We start from the raw sequence: 17880 nt of genomic DNA, 5'->3' as shown, positions 1-17880 counted from the left end.
AGTGGAAGATTTTACTACGGGCAACTGTGCATTTAAATGCAGTGTGCAAGCCAAAAGAAATACTGCAGTATGAAAATGTTCTTTTTCTTCAAATATCAAATGAGAACAAAACTTTTGAATTTGTTTCACAGACAGACAGACAGACATAAAAACATTAGTCCTTCATTCATGTGTAGGCTATCTGTTTGTAATTGATTTCATTTTCTATACCACATATCCCTTTTGGGATTGCAGGGGGTGGGGGCGGGTTTACAGGAAGCCGGAGTACCCGGAGAGAACCCACGCATGCACAGGAAGAACACACACAGAAAGGCCCAACCCGGGAATTGAACCGGCAACCTTGTTGCTGTGAGGCACACGCACTACCTGCTGCGCCACCGTGCAGCCCCAGTCTGGTACATTCAAACAAATTTCATACTTAAAAAAAATAAAATAAAAAATCTTTTTTACACAATTTACCATCTACAAGACATTCTTTTACCAAAGTATTTGATGGTTTTCTGGCTCCTTGCTTGCTCTGATGAGTTGAATGGGAAAGCGTCATATTCACTCCAGCAGCGCTTCAACTGCATCAGCCAACATCATCCATGCAGAAACTGAACAGGACTTTTAAATCTGGAACTTTGGACAACCAAAATACCTTCACCCATTTTTCCACTTGTCAGTGTGGCATGCTCTCAAATAGGTTAATGCTTTTCTTGATTATCCATTGTGAAGGGAGTTCAGTTATTGGTATAAAAATAGATGCAGAACTTACTGCTTCCCTGAAGCAGCTCAACATAGCTGACCTCCATGGTCCTGATTGTGTTGGTCTCAAAAATGTAAGCATATCTGGTTTTTAAAAGGTCTAGTTGTTGTGCACTTGTTGGAGTCAGTTGATCCAGACTGCAGTGGGTCACAAGGTGATGTGCTTTATTTCACTGTATGAAACCAATGAGTGGTCAAAAGCTGAACAGGATTGTCAGGACACCTAGAAAGGTTAATATTGAAATATATACATTTATTTTACAGTTTCAAGTCTGTTTTGGCCTGTTCACTGCCACTGTGTGCGTTATCCTCCCAATTACCTCACAGTATGATTTTCCCAGATCTGGCACCTATGGTCATCAAGTTAATGCTTCAGAGCTGGAAGCCAGACAAAGAAATATCATGTACTTCACTGGTTTCTAAAAGTACTTTATTGGCTAGATTTTGTGATTCACTGCATGCAACTAGAAACATTCTTACTAAATTACATCTCACACTCTGTACAAATGATTACACAAACTGTGAATATGCATATGTCAACTTGTTGGACACAGTTCTGGTCCAAAATGTCTCACACATTTGGAAAGTTGTTCTGCTAATAAACTTCCATCTCTTGAACAAACAAATATCTAATGTAAAAACAAATCAGTACAACAACAGTCTTGAGTACAAAACAGCAGGGAGGGAATGAGATGTACAATGGGATGTGGTATACGTACATATACTGTATGGTTACTCACATGAAAAAGAGACAGGAGGTAATGTACAGACAGATATCACAAAGAACCATCACCAGTAGAGGACAGCATGTGCAAAGTTAATGTGAGGATGGATTAATATTAGAAGGTGTGCATGTTTCATATGATGCCTCTGTCTATGTGACACACACCGCTAGAGAGTTTGTGAACCCTTGAGACGATTGGTTGTGAGTTTGGTTACCTCTGTGCTATTGAAAGAATATAAACCTGGGTATTCATTATCAAAGTCTGGTCTTCAACACAGATTTGTGGAAGTGGGTCATGCTTTGATCCTAGGAGATTTATGCTGAGCTCAGACGATGATCAGAAGGTCACCGGGCTGGAAAAGGTTTGGCCCTCACCATTCCACTGACAGGCAGATTGTATAAATGGAGGAAATTCAACACCATTGCGACTCTCCCAAGGAGTGGTCATCCAACAAAAATCACACCAAGAGCAAGGTGTGATTTTTGATTTTTCACCAATATATATATATATATATATATATATATATATGTGTGTGTGTGTGTGTGTGTGTGTGTGTGTGTGTGTGTGTGTGTGTATGTGTGTGTATGTGTGTATGTGTGTGTGTGTAAAGGGTTCACAAACTTTCAACCAGCGCTGTACATACACCCACACAGCAAGTTGTGCCCTTATTAAAATGCCATAGCTAGTCTGTGTAGCAGTGAGGGCAGTCTCAGTGCTTCATATCTTAATCATGATCACTGCCAAGCAGTTTCTGTCTCTCGTTTCCTGCCTGTCCCAGTCTCTGTCTCAGGTTAAGAAGCCTAAAATGTCCTGCATCTCTAAATCTTAAAAAGAAATTTCCTGACTTCACACACCACTCTGCTTCAATATAAAATTATTTTTAAATAACAAACAGGGATTTTATTTTGGAGGTCATTATAATATTACGTTATGAGACAACAGCACAACCATGAGCAACCATGAATCACGATCAGACTTATTCTGGATAGCTGAGTTAAACTGGGATTTCTTTAAAACCTGTCTGGTGTCTCATCAATCAAAATGAAATCTTATTCAGTAGTGTTTGGTTAGTTGGTCCTCAGTGAGACCAGTAAACCAGAGTCTATGTCCTATCTGATATTGGTTTATTTAAAACATGATGACCGAGCTTTACCCTAGCACAACACACTAACAGGGGCATCAGATGTGGAATGCTCATATATGTCACCTCCAGAACGCATGTATGGGTTATTGTGGAAGGCTCTGACAAACAAGTATGCTGTCATGTGAGGACTTAGTTATGAGAGTAGTACAATGCCATTGAACAAGCTGACTGTGTTGAGAGGTCTAAACTACAACACCACACAGTCTGGATGACCCAAATGTTGACTTTGGGAAATTTTTTTAGATATGATAATTGTTTGGCAAATACCGTATGATATACTGAATGGAGCAAGTAGGAATTTGGGCCAAGAGGCAGAGGTTTATGAGAAAACACTGTCAAAACTGGTTGTCCAAGTTTTGACTTTGTCTTGACATCACAAACATTAGATTGACAAAAAATAAATAAATTCAGGAGCTTTCAGCTGTTAAATGCAGGTAAAAACTAGCAAGTGACCCTTGAGTTAAGATTTTTGTCAAACTGTGAGTACAGTTTTTTTCTTTGTTTTTTATTTGTCATATTTTCTTTCAGATTTTCTTCTAAATTCTAAAAGCACATAAACTGACCTTATCTTTTAGGGCTTTGCCAGGTCTGATATCTTGTAACAAAATTATTCCAGTATTCAACTTTTGGAGATGGAAAAATACGAGAAAAAGAGGAAAAGGAAAGAGAAAGCGGAGAAAACATAAAATGATGGACTGATAAAGAATAGGAAGAATGGACACAGGGAGAGAAGGAGGGACATGGGGAAGGGGAAGAAAGGAAGAAAATTAGATAAGCAAATAAAGAAAGGAAGGAAAGAAGGAGGCAAGAAGGAAAGAAAACAGGGAGGAGGAGATCAAGAGAGGAAAGGGAGGAAAGTAGTTGACAAAAGGTGAAGCAAAGGACAGGACCAAGAGGGAAAGAAGGACCAAGAAATAAGTGTTATAAAGATAAAAACAGAGATAGATGATTGGCTCTGAAATGTTTCAGTGCCCAGGAGATGTGGTACACACACACACACACACACACACACACACACACACACACACACACTGACCCAAGCATAAACCAGCAGTGGTTGCTGAGAGTGGTTGTCCTCTTGCTGAACTCACAAACACACACACACACACACACACACACACACACACACACACACACACACACACACACACACACACACACACACACACACACACACTCACAAACATACACACACACGGTGTTCACACAGTGTTTAGGACACTCCTGTAGGGATGAACTGTCATCGCCATGGTTACTGTCTGAGTTAGGACAGAAAACACACACACCCACACCAGTGTCCACCAGGCACACTTAAACAAAAATCCTAAGCTAACACACACTGGCAAATATGCATGTGTGTAATGCAAAAGCTTGTGTGTTGTCTGCGCATATGTGTCCATAGCTAATTGGTTTGTCACTCAGTCGTTCTCTCTCTCTCTCTCTCTCTCTCTCTCTCTCTCTCTCTCTCTCTCTCTCTCTCTGTCAGCCAGTCTGTCTCAGTGTCTCTCTCTCAGTTGGTCCTCCTGTGTTTCTGGTGCCAGAGTGCTGTCGGCAGGTTCTGGCAGCCCTGGTACTCTCGCCGCATCTCACCATCCGTCAGAGGTGGCGTGGCATTGCAGGGGGCGCCTGCCAGTGTCACGTTTAAAAGGCCGGCCCATGGCTCCAGGAGGCGAGACATCCCAGTACCCTAAGGACATCATTGGTGGAAGATGACATTAGAAGCTTATAATAATAATGAGAACAATAAATAGTGTAAAAAGAAAAACAATCTTAAATGTGATAAATTACCTTTCCCAGGTGATCCAGCAAGCAGGTCGCAGAGCTGATGTGGGACCAGCTGCTGTCCTCCCAGCCTGGGTTCAACCTCTGGTGGCTGTGGGTCTGCCGTGTCTGGCTCTGGATCAGAACCACGTTGAGGTGTTTCTGGGACCCTCGCAGCCTCTTGGACAGAACGCCACTGTAGCTCTGATCCACAAACAGCAAAACACGAGTCGCCTTGCAGCCAGCCAGGTCAGCCAGCAGTTCATTGACTGAGTATCGCTCCTTCAGATCAGCCTGGAGAGAGGGACGGAAGAAGAATACACTGTCAGTGCCATTAGATAAATAGTCACTTCGGTAACCTAAGTTGAGTTTCAGAAGGATGGTGAGGGTAAGCAGAGGGGGTTGAGATCAGAAAGGAGTAAAGGGGAACACCCAAAGTAGCCAAGGTTCAGTAGTTGGGCTATTCAACACTATGAAATAAGACAGTGGAATATCCTGACATGTTGCCACAGGATGAAAATTTCTGTTTCTAACTGGGACCATGCCATCACTTATTGCTGTATTTGGGCAAAGGCCCCAATTTCTGGCACTTACATCTACTGTAAATAAAATCCAATATCAACACTAATTCAATCAATTCAACTAATGTAAAAGGAGTTATACACTGTTTGTATCTTGTTTAACTATCTAGTCGCTATTTTAGGCTATTTAAATGGTGTGACTGTAAGGCTAACGGTGGGGTGACCATGGTGGAATAATCTGTTAACACTTCCATGATGAATGAATATGAATGATAATAATGATGAATAACAAGAGGTTTTCCTTTTCTCACTGTTCTGCTGACATGCTGATGTGTCAGTGGTAGCAAAACATTCACCATGCCACTCCACACCAGTTGTTTTAGACCAGTTTGATGTTTATGGCATATCATCACCAGATGCTGTGTGTTCTCTGATATATTAACAGAATTAAAGAAAAAGAAAAAAAAATCAAATCCCTGTTTACCAGAATGTCTTTACAGCATGTTGGACCCAGTCTGACATTTCTCTGTAATAACTGCCTTCAACCAGATGAGCTCATATCCTTATTTGAGAAACCTAAATGTGTCTGGGTGGTCCTTCCGTGTGTGTGTGTGTGTGTGTGTGTGTGTGTGTGTGTGTGTGTGTGTGTGTGTGTGTGTGTGTGTGTGTGTGTGGTCAGAGGAATCATCTTATCAGGCCGATAATGCCTCCCATATGTGCCTGGTAAATCATTTTCCATTCTGTGTTAGTGATCTGCTTCAGTCTGGTCTTTCACTTTAAAGTGTTTGTATGTCGGTAGCTGTGTGTGTGTGTGTGTGTGTGTGTGTGTGTGTGTGTGTGTGTGTGTGTGTGTGTGTCAGAAATAGACACATGCATGATATTCCCTACACACATGACTTATTGTATAGTTGTAACAAGAGTGCCATTAACAATGTATTACAACGTATTAAATGTATCCATTTACATCCACCTGTTTTTTACTTTTACTTTTCAATTTCAATAAGCAGGAAAATCAGAAATGATATAAAAATATCTGAAAAATGTTTTTTCCGCTTGCTGAGGTGGAAAAGTTGGCAAAATTATCGATAAAGGCAGAATGCTACAGAGTGCAAAGGAAACAGACGAATCAATCATGGTGTACATGAAGCATGGGACATAAATGCGACTCAAGCTTCTACTGGAGAGACAGAAACATCAGATGTGTGTGTGTGGAGTAACAAGCAGACTGTATCATTCCTCAAATTAATACAAAAAACAAACCAAAACATCTCACATTTTTTCCATTGTTTTCATTGGTTTGAGGTTTGTGTTTCTGTTGGCATCAACTGGAGAATTAACATCACCAACTCTATCTTGATCAGCAAACTCATAACATTTTCAGTAGTGCATGGAAAGATGCATTAATCTGCATTTTCTGAAAATTCAGTTAAACCTCGCATACTGACGTGTGTGTGTCTCTCTCTCTTACAATGCCATTGAGATTGGCATCCCACAGCAACATGGTGCCATCGTTTCGTGTTGGTGAGTTCAGGTAGAGAACCAGCGTGTCGGCGCAGTGCTGCTTCCTGCAGACGTATGACACGTGGTTACGAATCACCGATTTCTCCGTTGCAGAGTACACCCCCTCTACATCCTCTGTGGAGGGAGGAGACAGGGGAGAGTTAGACATGTAACAGACACGGTCAGTCTAGTCCTTTACTTTGCACCCAAACAGAGCTCCCAGTTAGCTGTGAAATAAATCTTATTTGTGTTTGGGCATATCTGATTTCAAGCAATACCTGCTAAATTAATGGCAAGCTGCAAATTATATAACTGAACCTTACAGAATTTTTGAAACGAAATGCCCCAAACGCAAGTGCTCACTTGCACACACACATGCACGGACAAACAAAACCACTCCAAAACTGCAAAGCAGACAATTGCTATGTTACTATGGAGAGGCTCACCATACAGCTCCCATCCTGCAAAATGAGTGAGAACTTATCAATGCTAAGACAACATAAATTACTATGATAAAAACTGTTTGCTCATACAACAGTGCTTTGAAAAGCCATTGAAAAGAAAAACCATCCATTGTGCCCTGCACTGCTGCTGCTGCTGCTGCGTTGTCTCACAGATGTGAAAATGGGGTTTCCTTACATTTTATCTAAAAGAGGTGAACAGCTCCACCAAAAGCCAGCTTGTGGTCAAAAGTATATTACAATTTACAGATGAGAGCTACAATAGACAATGAAAAAGTTAAGGCAGCTAACTCTATTGTCAGTCCTCGTCTAGATGGACAGCCTCTGCCCTGCTGATGCTGCACTGGTTGCACCTCTGATATTTACACCTGTGGTTGTTTAGCCATGCCTGGCTGAGAAAGCAATACATTTTTTAAGTGCAACTGTAGGACTTAAATTTGGTCAGTGAGACAAAAGCAAGAAAAATTGTGTTCACAGAGCAACACTATCTTACCAGGAAGCTGTCCACTGCTGGCAAAGAAGGCTTTGATGTGATCTTTGTGGAAGCCATTGTTCTGCAGCATTCTGTAGAACTTCTGAAGATTCTGGACATGGTGCTGGAAGGTCATCTGCTGCTGCCAGCCTCCTGCAATGTACAGACACAAGGGCACCGTGAACACAGCACAGCGGTCTTTATTAGCAGTTTATTAGCAGCCACATTTTATTTGCCTCAACGGAATGACTTTCTACTTGTGAACCAGCGACAAATCAGTCCCAGCAGCGCCATAGAAGCAGGCTACTTGTTTAGCTCTAACTCTGTCCAGCTCTAAACTCAAGCTACTGGGGCCATGGCTTGCTATGCTAACATGAGTTGACAACATGCTGAAGTACAGCTAGTTTTTGTGTGCTTCCCTTGATAATCCTCTCATGTCACAGACCTTAAGGTCATGTTTTAATCATTTGGTGATATTTGCTGAGACCTGACCTACCTGAGATGAGCACAGCGTGGTCACAGGTCTGGTAAAGTCGGCAGGAGAGGTGAGTGGCCAACGGCTGCTGGTGGCAGCGTCTGGTGTTTTTATTTAGCTCACAGCTTGAGACAGGCAAACTGGGAGAACCCATTGGCAAAGGTTGAGGGCACCTTGCAAACTCTGCATGGTCTGTTGGAGGAGAGGGAATGTCAGAAATTGTGTCAGCATCATTGAAAATGCACAGGTGCTTCTCTTGAAAACAACTTTTAAAATAAAGCAGAACCTCAGTGCTGAACACAATTCCTGACATCAGATTCATTCAAACTTGGTGTGCCAGTATGCTCCGCATACAGCAGGCTTCAATCAGTCACAATCAACCATTAAGGAATAGTTCATCTCTGTGCAACTGTGGTTTTATCATGAGGACTGTCTATGTTTGCCATAATAGCATGATAATATTTTCCGCAGGGCCAGGTCGTTGGCAGAGACTGCAGGTGTGGGTGGTCTTGGCTTGTGTATAATTCTGCATTTGACTCAGAAAGCCTCCAACCAGGGAGAATGCAACAGAATGCCACTCAACCTAAAAAAAACTCAGGTGGAGTTTAACAACCATGATTTTATCAAGATCATATTCAACACATCCTCATGCCTACAACTGAAAAGGTTGATTGCCAATGACATCCAAAGCGACCATTTCCAAAAAGACATATATGAATGTTGGAGGGTGCCAGCGAAAAGCATGCCAGGCCTTTGTCGTAACGTGGTTAATGTTGTGAATTTGTAGCTGTTTGCGTATGTTTAGGTCGACCTGTACCTTTGACATACTGGACCTTCAATGTCACATGGTTAATGTTGTGAAACAGTCATAGTTTGCTTAGATTTAGGCACCAATTCAGAAACAATCATAGTTTGAGTCGAAAACATTACTGTTACATATGTTACATATCTTAAGTATATTACATAATAAAAAAACATTAAATGACAACAACCTTGAACTAGGTGTTGTTGTGTAACTAAGCCATCAAAAATTGATTTCATTCCCATCAGCCTCAGCTGTGCTTTGTGTTCACTAGTCATTAGGAAATATTAGCATGCTAACACGGTAAATTAAGATTGTGAACACAGTAGACATTATACCTGTCAAACATTAGCATGTCACTGTGGTCATGTCAACATGGAGACATTAGTGTTTACCTAAAAGCACTGCTTTGCCATAGCACAACCTCAGAGAGCTGCTAGCAGGGCTGTGGACCTTCGTTTGCCTTGTCAAACATTATTTTTGTTCTTTCAGGAATTAAGAGGTAAACAGAGTTTTATGTTTTACCTGCATTTAGATGAACAAACTGACATCACCTGAATCTGTGACCCAGGATGTGATTAACCCAGCCCAGCGTTTAGACTGGACGCAGGGGGAAAGTGCTTACAAATGAAGAAGAGTTTACTTTCCTCCGTGATTGTTAGTTAAAAGGAGTTGTCTGTCTTTTGTTCAGACCAGCTGAACTCTGATGAAAGGAACAATTTAAGACCCACCAACACATCTGAGTCTCTGTGTGCGGTTGCTGTCTCCGACTCCGACCACCAGTGGAAGGAAGTGGACTTCACAGAGCCCTCCAGCGGCCCGCTCCGCCAGACGACCACCACTACTCGTGGTAATGGTACTGCTGCGCAGTGCCCCACTTGCCAGCCGACCATGTCCATTACCCATAAGCCGCTCTGGCCCGGCTTGCCTTCGCTTCAGCTGGTTCTGACAGCGACCCTTCAAAGCCAGAGTCAAACACTCCTCACCTGAAGACACAGAGAGTGAAAGACATTATGATGATATCTCTTGAGACTGTCCACAATTTCCTACAGTGGGAAATAAGATCAGTGTGCCATTACTCAAAGTGTAGTTTTCACTACAGATTAGACTATGTACACGTGTTACAGGTGTATGTGCCTACAAGGCTCTTTAGCTGTCCTGATCACTCACTTCATAAGGAGTTTGACCTTCCTTTATGCTGTGGTTCAATGGTTCAGGGCCTCCTAACAGGCTGATCTAACAGGCTGATCTGGCCATGATGGCAAGAGATGTGAAATGTGTACAAAACATAAAAAACATAAAAACTAAACTAAAGTCTGAGGAGCACCTAATCTGTATGTAATGTATACATAGTTGTTTTTCTATTCTGTATCCTGTACACATTTTTTATCTTGACCCTTTCATGCCACTGTTTTTACTTTCTGTAATACTTGCTGGCTGTAATGACTTAATTTCCCTGGTGTGGGATGAATAAAGTCTTATCTTATCATTTTGCAACTGAAGAAAATGAAAAAAAAAAACAAAAAAACCCCCTGAAAAAGTAGACTCGGGTAACTCCAATTTACTTGAATTGATTCCAATTTTCTCTCCACCTCCTTTTCTATCACTCCATTTATCCTCTTCACTTCATGACCTCCTTGTTTATGGCTTCTACACTGCTCCCATTTTCTCTCCTTCTTTCTTCTCATCTCCTTCTCCTCTTTGTTCCAAACCTCCTGTTTCTTCCTCCATCTGTCTCTTGCTTCCTGTTCTCTTGAGGTTAAATGAGGTCGAAAAAAAGTTTTGCTCTAAAAGACTTTGGTCCAAAACCATCTACAGGACCCAGCAGGGGGCACAGTGGCGTGTGTGAGTGTATGAATAATTAACAGGTGTATGTTCGTGTAACAAGGAGCCAAATTCACCTCAACATCTGGTCCTAACCTCTCTCACAGCAGGAGGTCAACGACTTGCACTTTCAAACACGTCTCTTTGCAGGACTTGTGAGAACCACCGCAGAATGTATTCCCTTCCTGTTCACTTGGACCATTTCTACATGAATAAAGCACTTTGGAAACACTTCCTTTGCTCCCCATTTTGGCCTTTTATCCATAGTAAAGACGTTGCTCGCCATCACCAAAATAGAGCTTTTTAGAAGCACTCATGTTTGATTGGAAACCCTTTTACAAATATGACCAAAATACTCTCATTTTGTCTTTCGTGTTGTAAACAACTGTCCTCCTGAAATTCTCTGTGATCACTCACAGCATTTTGCTGTTCATGAATGGAGGGGCAATTTCTCAATACAGCCCCTAATAGCATCATATTTTTTGTTTTTGCTGGCCAATGACTTTACGAGTCAAGGTTCTCTAGCCAAGGTTTAAAGTAATTTCTCAGAGGCTGCTCTGAAACAAAAGAAAACAAAGTTATAAATTATCAACTTTTAAAAGACAAATGAGTGTGGATGGCAAACTTTAAAGATGAATCAGGGACATTTTTGAAGTTAGCCATGAAAGTGAGGATGCAAATCTAATCAAGTTCTCAGATCTGCATACCTCACCGTAACTCTTTCTCTAAACTTGCAGAAAAGTTGTATTACTATTTGGACAGTTTTCAGTGCATTTATAGCTTTGGCCTCCTGGAGTATCCTTTAATCCAAGCCCAATTTTACTTGATGCTGAAATCAAATCTGAAAACAGTCATGCAGTGATGATCGACCAAAATATCTTTGTTGTAAAACTTCACGAGGATAGAAGTGCCACAACACACATGCAAACACTCATACAGACAGAGTCATATTACATGTTGCTGTGGGCAAAAAGTGCTGAAGACATAGCTGGGTCGAACCCCCTCTGAGCAGGAAGCGTCCTGCATCAGACAATGAGCTATAAATGGAGCTTTCAGAGGGTGAGACCACACACATTCCACTTTTATTTTCTCCTCTGCTTGAGTTAAAGGCAGAAGTTTACACACGCAAGTGCATTTGGTACAGAGGTTCAAGCAGAAATTCTTAGACAAGCAGACAGAACACAAACAGACATGTAGACCTTGCAGGTCGTCAAATATTCCTGCTACTAGTACTACTTTTGAATCACTACTGCTTCCACTATTCCTGCTGTAATATTGCTAGTATTTTTGGTGCTACTACCCATGCAACAACTACTAATACTACTGCTTCTGCTACTATCAGGCCTATTACTAATGGTATTACCACATTTTATAACTGCAGTTCATATTACTATGAATTCTGCTGCTGCTAATTTTAACTCGATTTAATGAGGTAGTCTGACTGAGACTGAAATATTTTTTAACTGAGACCTGAGAACAGAAACAATCTTAAAAACATAAAAGAATAAAGCTTTAAAATCTTGTTACCCAATCTAGCAGAGGGCAGTTTGAGGTTATTCCATCAAAGCTGACTCAATAATAGTGTTATGGGTAAGAAAAGACAGAGGGATTTTAAAACTTTTTTTTAGATTCCCTGATGAAGGCTTGATGCTGAAATGCATTTCTTTTGTTTTTAGGACTAACATGACCATGTCATTACAATAACGACATTTTAATTGCTTAAAAGGAGAGTCCCTTAGAGTTTGCTTGTGATTTGTATGTCTACATGTACTGTATCCTTATCCAAAGAACACCTCAAACAATCTTAGTTTTAGTCTATGAAGCGCTCCAACATTAACATTTTAAGACTAAACCATATAAATATATAAAATGGTATCATCTGCATAAAAGTGGATGTTGAAGTAGTGATTGTTGAAGTAGTGAATCATGTAAATTGTAATGGACCAAGAATGCTCCCCTGCAGCAAACCATTAATGATCACTATTAATATTACTTTTGCTACTGTCCTCTATCTGCTATTACTACCACTACTACTGCTACCACTACTATTACTACTAGGTTATTAATTTATTTTCAATTGTGTTAGTTACACTTTTCAATTTAACTGCTAAATACACTTGCAGGTATTTAGCAGTTAATTTAAGTAAGTTAACGATGACTTAACAGTAAATGCACAGAAATACTATCAGTGTCTGCTGATTTACCCAGGTAAATGCCATCCAGATGGGAACATCTCTTCTTTGTCACATTCATATCCACATAGAAGAGGACCACTGGATGCCCAAAGTTCTCCCCAGGGCTTGGATCCAGCACCAGCACAGCATCATGGGCTGTGGAGCCTGGGAAAGGCTGCTGGTGTCGTTGTGGACCTTCCCCTCCATTCAGCACCTGCCTGACGCTGAAACCTCCCCGTGGTTTGGAGCTCACCATCCCACCTGAAGAGTCTGGCAGGATGGCCAGAACTTTGTCTGAGTTTCCTGGAGGGTTTTGAAAGACATTGTCCACAGGAATCATATCATGATAAAAAGACACACTGTTAGGCCCAATAGGTAGACAATACCTTATAGCAATGTTATACTGTTACCATCAGAGGTATAAAATACTATTTCAAACAATAACTTCACTTTGACTTCAACTGTATTGAGTAACACAGTGATGATATCATACTTCACAGCGAAACAATTAATCTAAATACAACATGGTCAATTTAAACTCCAATTGAATAAAATCTCTAAAACTATTCAAGGAAATTTTATATTATTTGGAAAATTGTGATAGAGATATAGAATTTTCATCCTTTTGAAATGATGTGTTTATATGTGTTTATATTATCTAATATTATCTAAATAATACTCATTGCCCTTTTCAATAGCAAACATTTTGACTTACGAGCCATTGTAGGAAAAGCACAGGTGAAGTACTAATAACAGTATGAGGTTTCTGTTCTGTTCATCAGTTCCAGTAAAACATGGCAGCGTGACAGTGAGCCAGAATGTATCAGCATCATTTTTCAACATGCAGGACTCCATGGTCAAGTTAAGAATAACAAACATGCAATGTCCACTTAGCAAAGTACAGTTACACTTTTAAAATAAAGCTTGCTAACAGCAATACTATAATAAACAGGTTAACACTGTGGAAAAATTATCACTTTGGGTATGTTTAGGCACCAAAAACTGCCTTGTAAGGTTTAAGAAAAGACTATGGTATATTGCGTTACTTCACTTAAAAAACACTGGTCTCCCGGATGAAGGTCTTGTGAGTGATCCATCCAACCATCCCAACCTCTTTCACAGGTGAACTTTTCTCTCTCCTTATACAACATCATTTGACATGTTGGGAGTGAGAACAGGCTGTCTTGGCTACCATGCACATGGATGCAGTTGGTAGTTCGGGAGTGAGAACGCTTTGGTCTTTGATCCATTTTGTCATTTTGGCTAACAGTCTGTGGTAAAATGAATAATTATAATAATGATAATAATAATTAAAACAAATAATATTTGATTTTTGTATTTAGAAGAAGCTGGATTTTGAGTACATTGCAGAGTGGTCTGCAAACCTAAACATTATAAATTGTCAGAAATCTGCAATATAATTTATAGAATTGAAATTGCAAACAGGAAATTCAGAATCTTACTGTTGTTCTTTTCAAAGCAATACAGCTTTTTCACCCATTAATCAGGACGATCACCAAACTCTTTTGCTTTCTGATTTTTAAGTCAAAAAAACATTCTACATTCCTTTATTATTAGAAAGTTGATTCATTTACCCCTTCAGCATTGGCATTATCTTGAATTGGTCTGATACTGAAAAATTGTGCACTAATTGGTTGTATACTGTTTCTCATCGAATGCATCATCAACTGTCAACTATACTGTACGCTGTAAACTATGTGTCAACTGCTTTAAAAAATAAGATATAAAAACAAAAAAAAAAAACAGAAAAAACAGTGATGGGTGACCTTTGCCCTCCCTACCTGCAGCTGTGCATGGCTCCGACACGTAAACAGCCACAGCAGACAGGGGCAGGTGGGCGAGCCGCCGGCACTCGGCCTCAGAGAGCGAGGACATGCGGAGGCACCGATCCAGCTGGTCCCATTGCAGCGACTGCAGGCCTGAGCGGACCCAGCGCTCCAGCCGACCCGGGGCCATGCTGCCTGCCGGGGGCGCTGCCACAGAAATGTGGAGGACGAGGATGGACAGAGGAACTGCAAGACGCACCAGGAGCCTCATTGTCAAACTTCGGTTGTTCTGGTTCTTAAATCTTGATTTAACCTTTTAAACTTTTCTCCTTTTTTTGTTTCTGTTTGTTCTTTATTCGTCTCGATTGTTTTGATGTGCTATTTCTTTACTCTTGCTTTTGCTCTCGGCACATCTTTTTCTCTCTTGTTGCCTTCTTCCCCTCGATTATTCCGTGTTTTCTCTGTTTCTACTTTAAATCTCCTTGTCCTCCTTTTTTTTTGATATTTCACTTTTGACACTGTTGTGCTGTTGCTGTGTTTCTGTTGCTTCCTTTGCTGTTTTTGGTTAGTCCTTGAACTTATCCTGCTCCTCTGTCTTCAGCACACTGCAGAATCAGACTTTTTGACTTGTTGTCTTCACTCTTTTTCAGAATAATTCATGAAAATCTCCAAAACTAAAAAGCGTAAAATAAATTTTAATTCTTTTCTTTGACTTTGTCAGCTAACAAGTGGATATTCCCTCTTCCTTCTTTAGTTCTTTCTTTGTCTTCCTTGAGAAATTGACATAAATGTTGGTCTACAACATCTCTAATCATTAATAGAGTGACAGAAAAACTTCTTCCTTCTCTTGTAGGAAGCTTTATTCCTCCTTTTTCTGGATTTGGAAAAAAAAAAAACCACTTGGTTGCAGTTTTCTCCTGTTACTTAATTTTTTATTTTCATCCTTCTCTCACTCTTTGATTTCTTCTTTTCTTTACATCTGAGTTGATGCAACAGACTCCAACATCCTCTTTGAGCTGCTCTTACAATGAAACCTTTTCCTTATTTCCTCATGTCACTTTTTCTTCTTTATTCCTCTTCTGGATTCAGAGGGGACAATAAATCCAATAGTCCCCAAAAGTGCCAATTTAGATTTTTTTTGGTTGTTCTTGTCTTTTGTTGATTGACTCACTTTTCCTCCCCCTCCTCTTCTTCTTCTTCTCGTTCGGGGCAATGATTTAAGCTGCTGTCAGGCTTTGTGTTGGTTTGGAAGGTGATAGAGCATCCTGGAGTAGGAAAATGTTATCCTTAAACGAGACTCACTTCTCAGAGGACAGATCCTGTTTCTTGTTCTACTACAACCAGTTTCTCCTGCAGACTCTTTGCTGTCAGTGACACTTGAGACTGGCTCGTCCACAGCTCTGAGGAGAGATGCACTCCTGCTGCTCAACCCACTCACTGCTCAGCACTGCTCTGCTCACTCTCTACTGCTCTCTCTCTCTCTCTCTCTCTCTCTCTCTCTCTCTCTCTCTCTCACACACACACACACACACACACACACACACACACACACACACACATACACACACACGTGCACACACACACACACACACACACACACACACACACACACACACACACACACACACACACTTTTCTCTTTCTTTCTATCTTCCTCTGTCTGCAAGCTGTGACATGACAGAAGGAAAGAAGAAAGAATATGGAGAGAAAGGAGTCCAGAAAGGAGTAAATGATGAGAGGAACAAAGGATGACGAAAGAGAAAGAAGTGGGAGAGAAAATGTATCAAGCAGGAAAGAAGGAATGGAAGAGGAAATTATAGGAAATTGCAATGAAGTTAGAAAAGGGGGAAAGAGTCCACTCAGATGGACATGGAGAGAAGAGAGTAAAGGACAGAAGGAGGACAGCAAAGGGAAGGAAAGAAAAAAAGGGAGGGAGAGAGGAAAGGAAAGGAAACAGGGAGGATATGAGAAGAGGGAGGGAAGGAAGGAAAGAGGAAAAGAAGGATGAAAAGGTGGGAAAGATGAAACAAATGTGAAGAGGACGGAAAGAATGATATTAAGAAATGAAAGGAGGGAGCAAAGAAAGATTGGAAACAATGAGGAAGTGAGAAAGGAGGGAAGGGTGGAAGGAGAGAGGAAAATAATGGGGCAGGGAAAGAAATAGGAAAGGAAAGAAGCAGTGGAGAAAGGTAAGGAAACAAGAAGGGAATGAGAAGAAGCTGTAAGAGAGGAAGAAGATGGAAAGAGGGGGACAATGGATCGAAGAGTAGAGGCAAGCAAAAAGAGAAAGAAAAGGATGAGAGTGAGGAGTGGGGAAATGTATTTTACCTGGAGAGAGGAAGATATAAAAATTGGAGGAAAAGGAGAGAACACAGAGAAGCAGGAGGGACAGGAGCGTCAGAGGTTTGATTTTAGAAGTTTTGTCTCGAATGAGCCCTCTAGTGAGGAAAATTGTGATGTACAAGCCTGTCTGATGTCAGTGAGGAAATGAAGCCAAATGAAACTGAAAACCACAACCAATGAAATAAAATGCTGTGAGAACAGACTCCCCCAGTTTGAGGAGATGAAAGCACTTTTTGGGCACTTGTAAGTCACTGAACCTTTAGATTAAAGGTGCTGTTTTCTCATTTTAAATTCCTAAGAACTAAAGAACAGAAATTCAATTTGAATGTCTGGACTACATGTATATCAAGCTTAGGTGCCTGGTGATTGCACTGGACAAATCGGACATCACCATGACAGTGTTCCACTAATTTAATGACATCATCACAGGAAACAGGAGACAGGTCCTGACTTATTTTCCCACCTTACGCTGTAAGATATTATCATTATTATTATTATTACTATAATTATTGTTAATAATAATAATAATAATAAAAATAATTGATGGATTTTCCTACAAATTATTACTTATCACTAAATCATGAGTCAGTGTCAGTCAGTCAGTGTCAAATTTCATGGCAATACATCAAATGATAATTGTATGTTTGTAAACAACAAACAGTTGTGGGTAAAACAAAGTAAAAAGTAAATTGTATTCATGCTGTATGACCCAAAATTGCAGATTTGTCTTTAACAACCTGCACGACACACTACACTATTTTCTGAGAGTGCATTTGTTTACTGTAATACTTTCCAGAAAGTTACACTGTGGATGAAAGTAAGATAGTACCACTGTTGAAACTGAAAAACTATGTCAATTACATACAGTATATATTTCTTTTACAGATATAGGCTGGATGCCATAGGGAAAGCAGGAGATGATGAATGCAAGTGACACAAAGCCAAGCACAACATTTAAAAACCCAAAACGCACAAAGAAATAATTAAGGATCAGACTAATTTGATATTTTTTGATTAGTAGCCTGATATTCCTTTCTGCTATTACTGTATAGACATGCAATATGATAGGCTTATATTAACCACATCAGTAACTCGATGAGTACAACCTTGTTCAGTGTGCTTTTTATGGAAGCTCATCTGGCAA

The 17880-nt window shown here is 40.4% G+C and overlaps 1 protein-coding gene across 2 annotated transcripts; it reads right to left on the bottom strand.

The window, feature by feature from the left end:
- Nucleotides 1-3272: 3272 nt before the first annotated feature.
- Nucleotides 3273-15809, bottom strand: LOC139340323 (uncharacterized). 2 transcript variants are annotated; one of them, XR_011602944.1, is made up of 9 exons: nucleotides 14409-15809; nucleotides 12637-12909; nucleotides 9340-9594; nucleotides 7828-7998; nucleotides 7353-7484; nucleotides 6367-6533; nucleotides 4405-4671; nucleotides 3758-4303; nucleotides 3273-3697 (listed from the first exon to the last, which is right to left on the bottom strand). XR_011602944.1 is itself a non-coding variant. In XM_070976098.1 (8 exons), the coding sequence occupies exons 1-8, from the start codon at nucleotides 14662-14664 to the stop codon at nucleotides 4127-4129; spliced, it is 1698 nt and encodes a 565-aa protein (XP_070832199.1). In that variant the 5' UTR covers nucleotides 14665-15809; the 3' UTR covers nucleotides 3273-4126. The 2 variants fall into 2 exon arrangements, 1 of the variants encoding a protein (XP_070832199.1); XM_070976098.1 differs by having other exon boundaries at nucleotides 3273-4303.
- Between the last annotated feature and the right edge of the window lie 2071 nt (nucleotides 15810-17880).

The sequence above is a fragment of the Chaetodon trifascialis genome, chromosome 12, assembly GCF_039877785.1.
Source record: "Chaetodon trifascialis isolate fChaTrf1 chromosome 12, fChaTrf1.hap1, whole genome shotgun sequence".
In the NCBI taxonomy this organism is placed as follows: domain Eukaryota; kingdom Metazoa; phylum Chordata; class Actinopteri; order Chaetodontiformes; family Chaetodontidae; genus Chaetodon; species Chaetodon trifascialis.
Note: the sequence above shows the minus strand (reverse complement) of the source record. Positions and strands in the feature narration are given on the sequence as shown.

Bases quoted from the DNA above. Each gene is read 5' to 3' on its own strand.
- LOC139340323 (XM_070976098.1), bottom strand. From the start codon at position 14,664: ATGAGGCTCCTGGTGCGTCTTGCAGTTCCTCTGTCCATCCTCGTCCTC. The intron at 7,999-9,339 runs GTGGGTCTTAAA...CTCCTCCAACAG, and splicing joins ACAGAGACTCAGATGTGTTG to ACCATGCAGAGTTTGCAAGG. The intron at 4,672-6,366 runs GTAAGAGAGAGA...CCCTCTCTCCAG, and splicing joins ATGCCAATCTCAATGGCATT to GCTGATCTGAAGGAGCGATA.